General features: G+C 40.1%; 1 protein-coding gene across 4 annotated transcripts in view; it reads left to right on the forward strand.

Annotated features, from left to right (window-relative positions):
* Positions 1 to 18,552, forward strand: part of KIAA1210 (KIAA1210 ortholog) — a 130,710-nt gene that overhangs the window by 99,002 nt on the left and 13,156 nt on the right. For all 4 annotated transcript variants that reach the window (XM_077285196.1, XM_077285198.1, XM_077285195.1 and 1 more), the window contains exons 3-9: positions 2,839 to 3,007; positions 4,834 to 4,957; positions 5,304 to 5,462; positions 6,472 to 6,537; positions 16,498 to 16,707; positions 17,031 to 17,090; positions 17,283 to 17,373. In XM_077285196.1, coding sequence (XP_077141311.1) covers positions 2,839 to 3,007; positions 4,834 to 4,957; positions 5,304 to 5,462; positions 6,472 to 6,537; positions 16,498 to 16,707; positions 17,031 to 17,090; positions 17,283 to 17,373 — 879 coding nt within the window. The remainder of the gene's footprint in view (positions 1 to 2,838; positions 3,008 to 4,833; positions 4,958 to 5,303; positions 5,463 to 6,471; positions 6,538 to 16,497; positions 16,708 to 17,030; positions 17,091 to 17,282; positions 17,374 to 18,552) is intronic.

Here is an 18,552-nt window from a genome sequence, read left to right on the forward strand (position 1 = left end):
AGGTCGCGGTAAATAATGAGGACACCAGGTTGCAGTCTCTTTACCTCTTTACTGAAGATGTTGGAGACCTCAGTCCAGAGCGCTGTTAACTGGGTTTTCAGAGACCGGCCGGTCCAACGACACATCAGGAGTTCCTCCTTACAGGTGGGAATCAGTAACTACCTTCTAGCGCTGTGTGTTGTAGTTCTTCCCTGCTGAGCTCCCGGGATAGTCCTCACAACTGTTTCTTTCTGTCTCTACTGTTCTTTCTCCGTCCTCCAGATGATATGGTAGGACGCACCCGTATGACGGGGTAGGCCTGGAGTTCTTCCGGGACCCTAGAGTCGCCCCTCTCCCACAGCTGCCTCCGTTGTCTGCTTAGGTGTTAAGTGAGACAGCCAACCTGTAATTAGCTGTCCGGCCGTGGTTTGCAATGTACTTAAAGTCTCTTACTTGCTCGGCGTTCCGGCCACCGACTGTTTGCGCCTCAGAAGGATGTTGCCTCGGTCTAACAGCAGGACCCCTTCTGGTATTTCTCCTTTTCTGTATTCCCGTTGTTTACTGGTTAGTTCTGCTCTGAGGAGTCTGCCAGGATCCCATCCCTGACAGGTCCTCTCACTAGCTCTTCCCAGCTACTTCTCCCTGTCTTCCTGTCCAACCCCCAGTTTTACCAGAGTTGTGAGGAGTGGCCTACTAGATAGGACCACCCCCCCTGGTGGCCGGAGTGTGAAGTGTGGTGTGAGTGTACCTGATCACAGAAACTCCTTAGTGCAATCAGACGTACCATAGCTCCCCGTAGTGGCGGAGCCACAGTACTGCAACAACCAGGACTCTGGGGTGCTGCACCTGTACTTGGTTTGAACAGTCCTTCTGGGCTGACAGTCACTCTAAGGGCTCCTTTTCACTTGCGAGACATACGGCCATGTCTCGAAGGTTAAAACCCTCCTCATTTGGGAGCGGAGCATGCAGCTCCATGTATTGCTATGCGGCCGCACGCTCCGCTCTGGAGTGCCGGCGCCAGAGAAGGGTTTTAACCTGCGAGAGTGAAAAGGAGCCCTAAGGCCACATTCAGTATTTGGTCAGTATTTTACCTCAGCATTTGTAAGCCAAAACCAGGAGTAGAACAGTCAGGGGAAAAATATATAATGGAAACACGTCACCACTTCTGTATTTATCACCCACTCCTGGTTTTGGCTTACAAATACTGAGGTAAAAACTCACCAAATACTGACCGTGTGAACGTGCCCTAAAAGGGAACATTTCATGTTGCACAGAATGTCTGATTTGCCAGCATTGTTATACTGGTTGACAGCTATTCTTTTTTGCACGATTATACATGGTAAGCTGTCAGTCATTAATGGGAGCTGCCCCTTTTTACTCTTAAAAATACATGACACCAGATTTTAATTAGTCCAATACAATATTGAATCTTTTCTCACAAACCTTTACACCCTGATGTTGAGTTTCTCATGCTCTGTAACATGCTGCCCGGAGACTACACAGCATTTCTGGACTGGCATGTTCCTTTTAAATGTATTTTATGTATCTATACAGATGTTAGAGAGATCGTTGTAAAAATAAATAATTCCTCCTCTGCAGCTGTAGTTTGTAGATTCTCCGCCAGTGACACACGATTAACTTGGGAAATCTTGCTCATGAGAAGCATTTATTCTTCGTTTTCCCTATTGTGAACATCATTTATTCAGCTGTAAAATGGTGAAAGAGGTTGACGTATTATTGAGTATAGAAAGTGAATCAGTAAGTCAGGGGCTAATAGAACCGCCGGTGGTGACGTGTGGACAGAGCATTGTTTCAGGGACCTTTCCTCTTATTTGGTCAGAATATGGGCAGTACTTAAAAAATACTAGTAGTTGTATATGGTACCCCCAAAATAATGCCATACTGCACCTGCATCTCTGCATAATCTGCCTACATGGGGCCCTCACAATCCAAATCTTTTGACATAAAGCTACATTCACATGAGTATATTTTTCCCCAGTGCAGGTATTACTATCTATATGGGGGAAAAAGTCATAGAATCGACAAGTGGGGTCTGATTTATGGACTAGTGCATGTACCCATTGGCTATGTGGACAAGCGTACTGCTCCGCGAACAAGACTGGTTTAAGTTCAAAAGCCTACAGGAAATTGTCCTTACAGTAAACCAAGTGCTATGTGGTCTTCTTCTTTTCTTTAAAGGGGTTTTCATCTGTATCGTAGACTTTGAAAAGAGTGGTAGGTCACATATGCTGCATTGAACTTCTTCTGGCTGTGGCCTTACGGTTAGTGGAAGGGGCGGGTCAGAGGACCCCAGTTTTGGTGATCACTGGGGGTCCTAATGGTCAGGTCTAACCATTAGATAACTCTTCAGGTATGTGTGACTTCTGTGAAGAATAGTGATTTTTATGGAATGTGCACATGGCGTTTTTTCAGATTTTTTTGGGGAGCAGGCCCACTACGAAAACACTTGAGACTGTTCGTATTTATTTCTATTACAAACCACTTTTTAAGTTTAGTTTTTTTGAGTGCTTTTTTTTTTTTTTCCCCACTGCAGATTTTATAAAACGCTTTATCCCCTTGATCGATTCTTTGAAGGAGCTACTGAATGAGCAGGGCCTAATTTGGTGCTAATTCTATCAAAAGGTTTAAAGTCTTTAGGAAAATATTTTTTCAAAACCAATTGAAAATTCCAAAAAGTCTCGAAGTATTTCTTGAACCGGTTTCCACCTGACAACTTTTGTTTGTGTCCAAAAGAAAACTCAGTATGCAGATAGTCTAATAGATCAAATGCGTGAAGGAACCATTCTGTGGGGATGTGTAACTGGGAGTTTTAATTGTACAAATCTTTTTCTTCATCAGGGAAAAAGAAATCAAAATTCCAGGCCTTCAAGAAATTATTTGTGAAAAAGAAAAGAAAAGAGCCTGCAACTCCTAGTAGAGAAAGCAACCTAAAACCCAGCCAGTCCAGTACCGATGTCAGTGCATCTGGAGCCAACACCATTGCTTTTCATGTCGATGAAGAAAAAGTGTAAGAAAATATTTGTATGGTTCATGGACATATTGCCACATTCTTGTGTAAAAGTGGCTAATCTTCATTATAATTTCTGTGCTAAAGGGAATCTGTCAGAAAGATTTTGCAATGTAATCATGAGAGCAGCATGATGAAGGGCCCGAAACCCTAATTCCAGTGATCTGTCACTTAGTGGATTTTATTGAAACTACAATCAAACCAGTGTTTTAATAAAATCCACTGTTTTATCAGCAGGAGATTATCACTGTATGACTATAGGACAAGTTATTGCGTGCCTTGTAGTCCTCGTGCTCTATGTAACCCCCCCACCACTGATTGACAGCTTTTGTGTACTCTGCATAGGCAGAAAGCTGCTGAACAGTGGTGTGGGCGATGTTATTAAAACTACAACAAGCAGCCCAGTAAGTGACACATCACTGGAATCAATCTCTGCCCCTACTTTATTCTGCTCTCAGATTATGCAGCAAAAACCTAATGATAATGTTGCCTTTTTTTTAAAGGGAATCCATCTATCAGCGCTTAATTTATTTGGAGTGAAACTGATGGAATTGTGCTTTTTTCACAATTCTTTTTTGTGGTTTTGTTTTTACTGGTTTTAGTGTGGTGGTCATTTTTTTTTTCAGGGTGAGCTGTAAATTTAATTGGAGCCACATTGAGGGGTACACAAAGTTTATGCTTTTCATTTCATTTTTTGGGGAGCTGTGGTGACTACAAAGCACAATTTTGGCACTTTTTCATTTTTTTTTTTTTTTTTGCAGAATGGGTGAAAGAATGTTATGGAATGGACTATTATTGATGCGGCAATAAAATGTGTGGGTTTTTTTTGTTTGTTTGTTTTTTAATAGGTGCTTTGAAAAAAATGTTTTGAACTTTTTATCAAATCTATTTCTTACTTTCTCGTTAGCCCTCCTCTCCCCCACTTCCCAGGACTAAACCTGCAGTCATTTGATCTCTTGAACTGTATACTCTAGTAATTAAATCAAACTTGCCACCCACACAAATCACTGCAGCAAACAATGAACAAAAAACGGAGCCACATGCATTTTTTTATTTTTTGTTTGTCATACTTGCTGTATTTGAATAAAAATTGTATTTTTAACGATCTAAATTTTTCACTGCTGCTTACCTACCACCGCTGCAGTGGTTTGTGTGGGTGGTAAGTTTGATTTCTTATTGTGTGTGACACTATACTTCATTTATGGGCCCATTTATGTTTATCTAATACTCTAGTAATGCAATATATTCTGATAATAACGATGCATCCCAACGACAGTTTGGGCTTGAAAGACCAAGATGGCGGTGATGAAGACCTTCAGTAGGCATTAGTTGGGGGGTGTGCACTAGAAAATTTTACAACCTCTCCCTCTTGGTTGAAATGTTTAAATGCCGAAGTCAGAATTGGAAGTAAACATACATCTGTATTGATCAGAGCTTTCCACCACCTACTTCCGCTACACATGTAGGCTGCATGTCAGGAAGGAGTTAAGAATGTGACAAAGGTTTAGAAGCAGGTCATAATCTCACGACAATTTTTTTTTCATCAAATGTTTCCATTAAGTGCATTTTTGTTTATGCTTTTTTTCATTATTTTAAAAAATATATAGGTGATACATCTTCTTTAAAGTGTTTTTTTTTTTTTTTATAACCAACACCCAATGTCCATGTGACCAATCCAGGGATAAAAATTTCATGTTGCATAAAAATGGCTTGTTTTTTTCCTCCAAAAAGCAATCAAAGCAACTTTTAGAAGGTGTTCGCAGCCAACATTGTAGGGTGTTAAAATAAATTTAAAAAGTGATTTTTACTTGTTCGTTCTTTTAAAGGGCCAAAGCAAATATGGGGAACAAGGCAGTATCTCATGACAGTGTGTTTATTTTGGAGATGGAGAGCTCTGTGAAGGAAGATATCTCCCAGGAGTGCACTCCCGGGAAGGTGAAGGCATTACAGGTACAAGCATAAAGAATATAACTATAGTTCTAAAACCCTGTCTTTTACTTGAAGGGCGAATTTCACATTTGCAGCCAAGCTGCACATTTTCTCCATCTTTATACGTAGTGTATTCATAGTATTCCCAAAGTCTTGTCCATTGATACTTTTTTTTAGAAATAATGGTGGCTGCTAAATAAATAATTAGGACTTTCATCAAATGTGCAGGTCAATTATTTACAAATTATCTTGTCTCTTGTGACACTAAGCTGCTCGTCTATATCTCTCTTTCATCCTGACAGCAGAAGCTAATGACCTGCCTTTTATATGTGCGCTAGACCTAACAATGAGCTGTGTTATTCGGTAGCTGCAGCTTCAGCAGAACATACGGATAGGATCTCCACCGCAAGTTATTGTCCCCAAGAAGCTCGAGGATTCGGGGGCGCTTTCAGAAGATGATGGCTTGCCGAGGAGTCCGCCGGAGATAACCTCATTGCATGAGATTCTTGCCCAGTCATCGGGGAAAGTAAGTAAGGGGCATTTATTGTCTGTATATATTATTTTGTATTTATTAAAGGGTGTAACTCTTGGCTGTCCGTCATCTTTGTGAAAACTTTTAGGCTTTATAAATGATTGACACTATTTCCTATCTCCGACCCTTTCCAAAAGGTGGTAATATCCAATGTGGGAACGGATAGACTGTTGTGATAACTGTGCATTCAATTTTAGATGGATTTCTTCTAAAGTAATCTTTCCTTATGTTAAAATCCCCTTTTAATATTTTTAACCCCATGGTAACTATGACTTTGGATGTTGCTTTGGTGATGGGATTGTATTCCAATGGCTTTGACCCATATACTGTAGCCCAATTACTGGTACATCTGAGAATTTTCTGGCTTGTTGTATGTCCTGGGTACACAATGACTTGGGGTAATAAAACTTGTGAAGCTGGTGGGAAACTGAGCATGTTCTCCAGGTGCATTGCAGGGGTATCGACAAGTCAGCTGCTTTGGTTATGATATTTAAAATTGGGGCAATAAGATGTATTTTTACCCAGGAAGGGAGGAAAGCGTAGCTGGATCTATGAGCTTAACTCTTTGGATAAGACTGCTTGTTAATTCTTTTCCTTTTCTTATTTCTTCTTTTCCATATGTATTGTTGAAGATTAGTTTGATAGCAAGTAAAGTAGGGTTTGTGCCTGGTTATAACTTGGGGTTCCTAGCAAAATTTCATTTAGGGACTCTGCTGAGCAATAAAATTCATAATTACAAAATAAGTCTGGCCAAAGTCAATGACTGACCTTCTGTAGATATACAGGGCTCTCCCAGCATTCAGATATACCATTAAGATGGCATACTGATTTATGTATGGGTTCACTTTTCTTATATACTGTAGAGTACCACTACCGAATGATGCAGATCCATATGAAAAGATCATATCGGTTGTAAACCTCCGAGCCTATGGTTGTATAGATGCTGTTCTGACATTTGAAAACTGACATTTTGATTCAGTCCTAATTCTTTTACCCTTCTCAGACCTCAGTCAGTGCACAGAGACGAAGCTCTATAAGTTTAGGAGGAACAGACAGTGAAGACGATCCGGTATGTATGCTTCTGTGTAATGGTTTATAGATATGCATAAGATGTGACCTATTCAATACATTAGCTAAGCGCTATGTGGAGAGCTAGCAAATGTTTACTTATTATCACCAATAACACAGCAATGGGATATCATATCACATAAGTGTATTTTGACACCCAGCTTAACTTGCACCAGCCATTGATTAATGTCCTCTTCAGTCTTATACATGAGAGAACCTTCTGTGACACATTATTAATATGGTACTTTAAGAGTCATGGCAACCTTTGCTAAATCAGTATGTACGGTAATTAAAATTACGTGAACAGAGCTGGTTTTATTTGAAGGGTAAGCTAGCTGCCGAACAAATGTTCCTTTAGGTGACCATTTTCTTTTCTGATTCCTCCATAGACATTCATGCTCCATTTTCTGACCACACCACCTTAGCACTGGGGTATCTTCACACTAATGGGCTCTAAAGTAAAATCACACACAGGACCCCAAGTATCATCTGCCATTTAGAAACTTGGTGTGGTTACAGTGGAGCATTTGGACCTTTCAGGCACCAGGGTCTGGGTGTCAGTGCGAACTCTGCACCCCTATAGCTATAATCCTGCTTATTTTTTATTTTGGGGTATTTTGATCACATAGAGGCAAGTTCTGTTCCAGAAATAGGATACTTGGGGTATGGGAACACATGGTTTTCCTGGAGGTGGTCAAAAAATGTTCTAGTGGAAAATGCTCCTGCAAGTTTTCTTCTTTTGGGGCGTTTTTTAAATGCATTTTTCATTTCCTGAATTGGATTTTGAGAGTTTTTTTTTTTTTTTTTAAAGCATTTTTCCGTTTTTTTGTTGTTGTTGACGACGCATTTTTCGTCACATTTTATTTTAGTTGGATAGTGCCCAGGTTGGAGTGTTGTCCATCAGGAGCCGCTTTAAAGAATTACCATGTACTAGTCATTTTTCAAAATCTGAAGCAGAGGAAACATGAGCAAAAGACTGAGCATGTGACCAAAAAGTTGTTTTAAATAGAGTGAATTGGAAGAGTCATTTAAGTGTGTGTAATGTTTTTGTTAGTTTTTTATTTTTATTTTTTTAGCATTTTTTGGCGCGGACATGCACCAAAAGACCCCTCAAACACTCAATGAGCCCAATTCATCAAGACCGGCATGAACAATTACGGTCTTGATAAGGAGGCGTACTGGAGACAAATGTTCCTGATTCATGAAGCAGTCCATGCCTTTTCATGAATCTTGAGCTCCTGATGAGTGGCGTTTGCCTCGGTATGCTACACCCAGAAATCTTACTTCTGTCAGGGACTGGAATGGGATTTCTGGCATACGAAGCAACGTACCTAGTAATGCCTTTAAATGACTGTTGGCTTCAGTCCCCTGTTCCGCCCGAGCTCCACCAATTTTGATAGAGCTGGGAGAAACTAGCATGGAAAGGCAAAAAATCGCAGACTTTATGCACCACTCTGAGTTGACTTTTCAATGTTTTTACGCCAGATTTCTGGTGTGAAAGCGTTGATAAATTGCTCCTCATGAACACATATCCTAAATGCCTTATGGCTCCAGGCAGTCTGGCTTATAGCCTCTGTGATCTTCGGCATCTAATGAATATAAGCAATTTGTATTGGTGCCTTCCTGGTTTTCGCTTCTGTAGAGTTAAAGGTAAATTGGTATTTGCTTTGCCCCTTGCCCACCGACAGCTGATTATGGGGAGATTTCTAACTGCAAACAAAAGTTGTCTGCTGACATTACACACTGTACTCTCTTACAGAATATATAAATTAACTTCACAGACTTTTCTGTTTTACACAGAATTTTCTATTAATTTAGCATGTGTGTGTTCCTTTTCCTTTGAACACAGTTAACTAGCCATTTCCTGTTACATGGTATTTATTTTCCTAACTTGTGTAATAGAGGTTACTTTAGAGTAAAATTTTCATTTGGCTTTTCTATCATATTCATAAACGTTCTGAAAATAAACAATTTACTTAAAACTTGGCAACTCAGTCGGAGCTATAATTGTTTTTTAATGGAAACCTTTTATGGTGGTTTTTTAAATGTTATCATTTTATTAGAAGGGAATATTAATACTTGATTGTGCAATTTAATTCCTTAAGGCTGTTTATTAGCCAAATCTTTACTCATTGGTATGGCTATTAAATGATCCGTTGCCCGTTCACAGAATGTTTTAAATTGAAACTGATTTAAAAATCATAAAGAAATATTAAATATTATTTGTATATTTATTTTATAACTTTATATAAATTTATATACTTCTATTTACTTGATTGACTCTAATGGTGTCCTTTTGACTCGGATTAATATGCTCTTTCCCATACAATGCGCCATAACAAAAAATGCATATCTTGTTATACTTTTTACAAGGGGACCTTACAGATTTCTGAGTCTTACATAGAGGTTATATGCCCCAAGACCTATGTCTCTGATAGGTGGCTCTAGAAATTTCTTCACAGTCTACGATCAGTGTCAACTAGGGTTGAGCGACCTTAGCTTTTTTAGGATCGAGGTGGGTTTTGTGAAACCCGACCTTCTCGGATGTCGGATCGTGTGGAATCGGCCGATTCTACTGTAAAGTCGGGTTCCGGACCCGGAACACGAAACCCAATGTATGTCAATGAAATTATTTTTTTATTTTTTTTTTTTTCTCTCTCTCTCTCTCTCTCTCTCTCTTTCTCTCTTTCTCTCTCTCTCTTTCTCTCTCTTTCTCTTTCTCTCTCTCTCTCTCTCTCTCTCTCTCTCTCTCTCTCTCTCTCTCTCTCTCTCTCTCTCTCTCTCTCTCTCTCTCTCTCTCTCTCTCTCTCTCTCTCTCTCTCTCTCTCTCTCTCGTCCGAAAACGTAACATAGCACTATGATGCCGCAGGAGCCGGAACTTATGTCATCACGCTGCCCACAATTAATTGGCTCAAAAAAATGGCGGGGAAGGCGTCATTCGAAACGCGACTTTGGCGCCAAGTTCGCGTTCCACGTGGCCGACCCACACTGGGATCGGATCGGGTTTCATGAGACGCCGACTTTGCCAAAAGTCGGCGACTTATGAAAATGAACGACCCGTTTCGCTCAACCCTAGTGTCAACTGTTCTCACAATCGTGGTCCGAACCATATCACTATCAAGTATTGTATTGCCAGGAATGATTGTCACTGACCCCATTAAAAGGGAAACTGTCAACTGATTCATGTTACCCAAACCACGGGCAGCATGAAATCAGAGTCTGGCTGCATAATTCCAGCCAGGCATATTTTTCTAAATTAAAAAAACACTTTAAAGATCCGGCAGTGTGTAAACAGTTTGAGAATGCAACGGCACAGTAACGATGACTTAGTGATGACTCAAAATGGGTAAACCAAATGAAAGAAAATAGTAGTGATAAGACGCGAATAAGAAATAGTACACATAACAGACAGATCGATATACAGTCAATGATATTCGACGTATACAGTCAAGATTTTGGTGTTAATGCCTGTTAATCATTGTCATAAGACACTTATCTAGGGTTATTTAACCCCAGCCTTTCTGTCAGGGGAACGTCCATATTGCCCTAACTGGTCACCACTTTCCCATGTACGAACAATTCAGTATACAAATGGATAATTCCACAACATCAGCGTACAGGGCCTATTGAGGCTATGGTGCAGTCTACTGAAGCACAAGTCCAATTCAAATTAGAATTTTTTCCCAATTATGATCTCCACAGGAAGCAATGGCCTGGTTGACCCCCGATCATCTTTTGGGACAGCAGGTTTTCTTCTCTGTCCGGGAATAAGCTTCCTCTTTCATGGCTTGACCGGCAAAGTTGGGCCTTCGGTGCTTGACCTGCAAAGTCGGGCCTTCGGTGCCTCTATGGCAGTGTCAGTCACAAGCCCTTTTCACGCTTACCCTTCCTATCACATCGTGGTGCTAACTGTGTCCCAGCACCATTGTCCTGTTCTTTTGGCCTTTTATATTTAGCAACTACAACACCATTGTCACCTGACCCGGCGCCCTCTCCATACTCTTCCCTCAGGGAACACACCCTTCATCAATCAGTTCCTGCCTGTCCAATGTAACCAACTGATGGTGCTAGTCACCTTCCAATGCTGTGGGATGTTGACAGGGTGCATCTTCTGCTTACCACCACCTTACAAGTGAAACATACAGTAGGGAGAGATGAGACTAGTCCAGCTTCACTACTGGCCTGCTTCTCTCAGTTCAGCTCTACTTGATTGACAGCTCGTATTTCTGATACTGCAAGAAAATTCATAAGAGGACATCAGACTAATTGCTTAGAAATGATCAGTATTTTTCGCTTGTAGTAATAGTGAGGGAGAACATGCATATTGTAAGATGTTTTAAATGAAAGTTTCTTGTCGCATGTGCAGTAAATGTTTAACTTAGTTTCTTTTAGATTTCTGAAAGAGGAATGAACGCAATGCTAATGTTACATTTTTCTCATGTTGGGGGTCAAATAAACATCCGAAAGTTGCAAGAATTTTTAAGGTCTGGAAATACTGAAGCTGGGGAGCATCTGCTGACTTTAGTGTGCTATTTTTAAGTCTTAGACCCCAATTCATCAGACAGATTTTTGGGCAGAATTCTGGAGTAACATTTGTTTGAAATGTCCAAAAATTCTTGTGCAACTTGTAGTTGCTCATATTTTGTGTCTTTTCTCATTTTTATGCCAGTTCCCACCTTCTCTCATTTTTTAAAAAAATAGGTGGAAGTTTGTCTGGAGAGGGCGCAGTTGACAGTCATTAGAATTTACAAAGGTGTCATAAATTAGTCCATAACTTGAGAACAGTTCCTGCCGTAATACATAGAAGCTGAAATTTACGCAAAATTTTATTAGGAGGCGCAAGCCTCTTAATTAATTTGTTGCATCTTACTCCAGTGCACTGTTCATCAGGACTGACGAAAAAATCACCAGTCTTGATGAATTTGGGTTAAAAGATCACATTGATTAATTAACATTTTATTTCCAGATTTTCATTAAGGTTATTTTGCATAAACATTTATCCATGTTCTAAAAGCAAAGTCGCTTAAACAATCGAGAAGATCATCAAGTTATTTAGACTTTTATCATTTGGTTATTAAAAAAAAAAAAAAAAAAAAAAAAAAAATTGGTTTAAATTGTAGTGATTTACATTTGCACTTATGGCAAATTCTAATAGTAAATTCTGAGGTAATTTTTAGATTTGCACCACTATTGAGGTTTATGCCACTTTCAATACAACTATGCTTCCAAAATGCACCAGATATTTAACAGGCTGGACACCTTTTGTTTTTCTGTTCAAAAGTTGGCATAGCTAGTCTGTCTAAATTTTAGATATATATTTTTTGAGCAGAAAACTAGAAACATAGAGGGAATTAGCTAGATCTGATAGCGCTATTAATCTGCAAGTTAATGACCAGATGAAGGTGCCCTGCCGCAGTACTGAAAGTGTGTGACGCCCAGGAGAAAATGAACTTAATTCCTCCTGTGAGACGCTGGCTTTCAGTAATGCGTGCATGCCTGGAGCAATTACAGCCACCTCTCCCAACACTGAGAGCAGCGGCTATAAGCATGCCCCGGCACTGACTGACAGCCACCTCTGTATTGATGCACTGCAAAGTCGGTTGTCAGTCAGTGTCTGGGTGTGCTTATAGCTTTATATAGATTCTCTCACTACGGTGAGCCTTGACGGTCATTGCTCCAGGCATGCCTGTATGATTGAAAGCTGTCCCCTTCCAGACATAGGTGTACTAATATGTTCTAAGTTGGGTTCAGGAGCTCGGTAGTGGAAGCTGCTCCATGCCTAGTTGACATCACCTGCCGCTAAATAGCCTCTCCGATGGACTCCGTTTCAACCATTTAAATACTGCTAGCAGAGCAACAGCTTTAAGAAGTAGCTAAGATATTCATCCTCTGAGCTCCTTGGCAACAGCTGGACAGCTGTCATGGTAGTCCGGGAGTTGTAGTTTTGCTTCTTGTGTCTTTTAGATTTTAGGTCTTTTGAGTATATAATAGACCAGACATGCCTAGTAACCTGCTCAATCCTGGGTTTCTCCATTCTTGTTTTTTGGGTGTACCTCATTGCTGCTCTGTTTGCATTGAAGGGTTTGTCCACTATTAGGACAACCCCTTCTCGATCTAAATGTTTGGCTCCGATTAAAATAAAAAGCTTATATTCTCCTCCTATATCGGCACTCGTGGTCTCAGAGCTCTTGTGCGCTTGCATGACATGTGGTGCCTGGCACCCAATCGGCGCTGACATCACTGTCCCTGCCATCTGTCGAATTGAACATGAAGAGGAGGCCAGGGCCACAGCTGATCTGACTTCCTTTTCATGTTCGTCATATGAAGGCAGGGACAGTGACGCCAGGGCTGATTGGGTGTCGGGCACCACATGTCATGCAATCACACGAGAGCCGCGGGGCGAGCGAGTGCCGACACTGCTAGAACAGCACTGACACGGGACTTGAGTATAAGCTTTTTTTATTTTATCGGGGCCAAACATTTAGATGAAGAAGGGGTTGTCCTAGTAGTGGACAACCCCATTAAAAAGGTGGTCTACGGTGAGACAAGCCCTAAAAATATACCAAAAAAATGAATGCAAAAGTGTATCAGGGGTGTGGACGCATCCCCTGCTAAATATATAGTATTTGGCATAAACATTTGTGAATTGCTTTTTCATAAATTTACTGTTCATAGATGAATACATGAAACACACATGCCAGGCGTTGTTGTGCCACAGTGCATATTACAGATCTATTTTAGTCATATGGTTTAGTAAGCGTAAATCCAAAGTCACCATTTGCAGTTCAATGCTTATAATCTGGTTTTGTACCAGGCCAGAAGAAAAATATACAGCATAGGGAGTAATACAACTCCACTCCGTAATTGTGGGTTATGATGGGTTCTTATATACATCTTTTGGCCTGGCCTCGGAATTCCAGTTTTATGAAGTTATCCATAATAAGTGGATGCCCAGCTTGTGATTAAGCACCATTTAGACACAATTATCAGGCAGATGGTTCATGCGGAGTGTCTTATGGATAATTCTGGAAAGAAGGAAGATTAATGGCACGTAGTAACTCAACACAAATGTTAAACGGCGGCCAGATGTTCTTTGCAGATTATGTCGATTCTTACAAAATGTAAAACACTAATAATCACTTTCCTGTTCTGTTCACTTCTTGACAAGTAATTAAATGCCCTTGTTCTGGCTGGATTATCATATGACTGTGTGCCTGAAATAGCGTTGTCTTGTCCTAGCAGCAAGAAACCGAGCAGTTATACAGTATAAGGTGACTAATATACAGCATTGTTCACATTGTGGTCACGTCTTACTGAGCTAACTATAAGGGGTTGTTCAATCCTAACAGTCAATGTCGACCCTTTAACGAGCCTTGTCACATGACTTGGGATAAAAAACAAACCAGAATCTCGATTTGCAGACACTGTGTTTCGGGGTACTGCCCCTCGTCAGTGCAAAGTGGAGATCTGGCTTGGCTGAGTGAGAGGCGTCTGACTGGGATCCAAGAAGTATCAACATGTCACTCTATACAACCGTAGGAATGTTGAACAGCGTATTTAATCATTTTTTGACTTTCAACCTTCCTCACTCGCTCTGTATTATCTGTAATGAGGACTTCTACATTTCAGTCCTGACACTAATGCTTAATCCAGTAATTATTTTCAGTTTTACAGACCGGAAAGTGTTATTTAATTATTACAATTCCTATGTTTTTAGTTTTCTCATAAAATGAACAGGTGGTTAGTTCCTGTGTGTTTTTAATGAGTTGTTTTTTGGTTTTAATTACTACAATTTAACTGGACAGAAAATCCCAATATACAAATAATTACGCCTGTTTACATCTTATACTATTACTGTCATTTCTTATACTATATTCCACTCTACAGGGAACTATATGCTTGGATGTAACTTCTCCTAGCAGTAGAGTTTCATTTATTGGGGTCTGCTAAGCTAATGGTGGTCACCTGATTTAGGAGAACTAGTTCAGTCTGCATAAACCTTTTCAAAGTTTAATTATTTTTTATCTAGTTCTGAATGTATAACATTTACTTGTTATGAAATCCTGGTGATGCAATAGATGCTAGAAGGGAGCACCCCATTTCAAACACGAGATTACCGTACTTAAATTTCCTGATAATTTTTTTTTCTCTCAAGTTTTCTAGTTTTAAATGTTTGGCCTCTATTGGCCAGCAGCAACGTCTTATTTTGCTTTAATGTATTATTTTGAACGTTGTTCCTTATGACTTGTGTATGAGCTCTTAAACTGTAAAGCCCTGCGGAATATGTTGGTGATATATATAAAAAAAAAATATTATTTTAAAACCATAAAATGAGATGGAATTCACGCTACCTAGGTTGAGTGTTTGCTCTGCCACATCTCTGGTATGTGTGTGTTAGATGCAGCAGTGACCTCACAATCACAACTACAGCTTCTGCCTGCTTTGGACCAACGGAGGCTGAGAACCATATAATTTTATTATTTTAGCACAATGATGGCCAATAGGTCAAAACCCTAAAAGTGGAAAACCTGTCAAATGGGGAAAACAATACAAAAAAAACAAAAACCACAATCTGTCCTTTTTTTCATGTCAATGTTATCAAAAAGGATAGGTACCACAGTACATTTTTTTTTTATCCCCATTTAATTATGCCCAGTGTTAAAAGATGTTATCCAACGCCTTTCACTTTCGCAATGGGATGTGGGAGGCATTGACGATGTTTGTCGACTGCTTCCAGGTCATGTGCACAGCCAGCACAGCTGTCCTATGAACTAGAACAGGAAGGATGCACATTATCTGCAAGCAACAGTAACACCACTTCTCTCCGTGTGCAGATACAACTATATCCCTGGTCCTCGGGATAGGTGGCATATCCCCCTCTCTGGCTTTCCTAGCCCTTGGGGATCTTCCTCACCTCCAGCAGTATATTTGGATTACGATTAGTGATGAGCGAGTATACTCGTTGCTTGGGTTTTCCCGAGCTTGCTCAGGTGATCTGAGTATTTGTGACTGCTCGGAGATTTAGTTTTTGTTGACACAGCTGCATGATTTGCGGCTGCTAGACAGCTTGAATATATGGGGGGATTCCCTAGCAACCTGGCAACCCCCACATGTACTCAGGCTGGCTAGCAGCCGTAAATCATGCAGCTGCGTTGACAAAAACTAAATCTCCGAGCACTAACAAATACTCGGAGACCACCCGAGCATGCTCGGGAAAAACCCAAGGAACGAGTATACTCGCTCATCACTAATTGCGATACCTTCTGCCCCATGTGGTCTGAGTCCATCTTTTCCTGTAGCTTCACAAGTTGTGTGCCCCTTGCCCGCGACGTCCATCTCGAGATTGCCCTTGGCCATTAGACTGAATCACACAGAAGGGTATTTGCGGCAATCCACTGCCCCGAATATTAGTCTCACGTTGTCCCTAGCAGCCCAAAAGTCCTGCTGCGTTCACTGCTGCCTTCGCATTGACAAACTGTCACTTCCTGCCTCTGTCGTGGACACTCAGTTCCCCCTCCCAACTGGGCTGGCCACTTCAGTTAACCCTGTCCCAGCTAACTGCAGCTCTGGGGGGGGGGGGATATTATACCTTTACAACATACAAATGCATAAAAATACATTTCACCCTTGAAGTGAGAGGGGCTGAATAATGCCTTTAAATCTATTCACACCACACAATTGTGAGATGTGCAGACACAGATTAGCACGGTTTAGCCTGGGAAGCAGCTATGTGCAACAGAAAGCTTCCCCACTGCTATTTCTGCATAGAGAGCCATGCAATTTATGCATTACCTCCCAGACCCAAATATACTACATTTTCATCTTCATTCCTTTGTATGTTTAGTGTAATTTTAACTTTATTATTTCTCCATGTATAATTCTTCCTTCTATTAATATGTAGGCTGCTTGTGATATTAATTTATCTAATAACTAGCTTTTTTTTTTTATATTCTATATGTAGGAATCCTCTGAATTGTCTTCACGACCCACCAGTCCATTGCACTCCAATGTCCCTTCGTGTCCTACCTCTTCTGTCAGCCATTTCACTCTAGCAGATTTCACATCTCCAGCGAGTTCTGTGTCCTGCCTGGATAATTCTGCAGCAAAACACAAGATTTTAGTTAAGCCAAAGAAAAGGAGAGCACCAAACATGAGTGGGAAGCCAACACAGGTAAAAAAAAAATTTTATAGCAAAACTTTTTTTTTTTTTTTTCTTTCAAAATGTAATCTCTCTGCATCTAGATTTTCTTTTATAAGTACGAGTTCTATTTTTTTCTGATGCAGAGGTCCAAATGCCTCACAAAGATGGAAGGGTTAAATGAAGGTTAAAAAAACAAACAAAAAACAACAGGATTGCTTTCCTTCATGAACTTTTATCAGTGGGCTGTTTCGAATATTGCAGTTCACTTCAGTGACCCAAGACCAAAGAGAGGTGGTGGTCCTGGAAGGTTTCAGATAATTTAAATGATTAAAATTCTGCACTTTATTTTACAGTATACTAAGGAAACCAACAATCCAGCACAAATGAAAAAGGAGGAAGAGAACTATAACATGGTATGCAACCGTTATACACCTGTAGATAATATGTGCAGAAAGAGTCTATATAGGCTAGGTCTAAAAAAAAAAAAATAAATAAGTTTGACAACTAAAACAGTATTCTTGGACTGTGGACAACAGATGTCCTGTCTCCTGTACACATTACATCTTATGTGATTAAACTGTACATTTTAATCTTTCTTTTTAAAGACGGAAGAGCAACAACCAATCAAGGACCTGGACTCAGACAAAGTTTTTGTTGAGCATGAAGCACCAAGTGAAGAAGTAAAAAATATAGAAGGTATTTGACTATTAGCCTACAAAACATCATGCAATTATTTTTTGTATTTATTTTTAGTCCTGAATATTGTTTCTTGGGAATTGTATATTTTGCGGTAAAAATGCGATCTGATTCTCCTCATAAATACGATTTATGGCCATACCAAACCTGTCCAGTTTTTTTTATTTTAATGGTGAAAAAAAAAAAAAAGTCCAAAGTTTGCAAAAACAAAATTTGTGGAGTTGTTGCCATTTTCTGAGATCTGTAGCATTTTTGTTTTCCAACCGATAGAGCTGCATGTTAGCTTATTTTTTGCGGGGCAAGACAACGTTTTTTTATTAGTACCATTTTTAGATGGATGTGACTTTATAGCTTGTTACAGCATTTTTTGTGAAATTGTGGCAACTAAAAAAAACGTAATTTTGGCGTTCTTGAATTTTTTCAGGTTATGTTGTTTACAGATCGGGTTAATTGTTTTTTTTTATATATATTTTTATAGATCGGACTTTGAACTAGATTTGAATTTTTTTTTTTTTTTAAACATTTTATTTTTTTCTAGTTTACCATTTACTGATTTTGTATCTTCTCTTGGGGGGCTTGAAGATGCGATCATCCGTTCACTTGCGATACTTCAGCATTGCTGCATATGGCAGAAATCACATCTCCTTTAAAGCCCGGCCACAGGCAGAGTTTCAAGGGCGTTCCGTAATGACATTCACGGTGTTCATCAGCTGCCTCCCGTCTGTCATGACAACCCATCGGTGACACACGATCACGTCACAGTCGTGCCGATAGGTGGAAGTGAGGACACTCGTGCTAAATTAGTTAAATGCTGTGGTCAGAGATTGACAGCGGCAAGTCCTAGCTGTATTTCTCAGCCATCGCTTGCCAGGTACGGGCGGGCTTGCTGCATGAGCCCACTCCATACACCTGCTTCCAACTTGTGCCACATATATACTGCGCATGTCTTGAAAGAGTTAAGATCAGATAGATGGTATAGAAGTGATAAATTGTGTAGGCAAATGTTTTTGGGAAAGGAGTGCAATTGTTTAATTTTTCAAGGACTGGATGATTGACCAGACTTGACAATCTAAGCGAACTACTAAAATGGCACAAGAAGTATAATTAAGTAACCAGATGAAATGATGCATGGAAATGGCCAACCGACAGAACTAAATGTATCCATTATGCTCATACTAG

This window comes from Ranitomeya variabilis, chromosome 2 (assembly GCF_051348905.1).
Source record: "Ranitomeya variabilis isolate aRanVar5 chromosome 2, aRanVar5.hap1, whole genome shotgun sequence".
Classification (NCBI taxonomy): Eukaryota; Metazoa; Chordata; class Amphibia; order Anura; family Dendrobatidae; genus Ranitomeya; species Ranitomeya variabilis.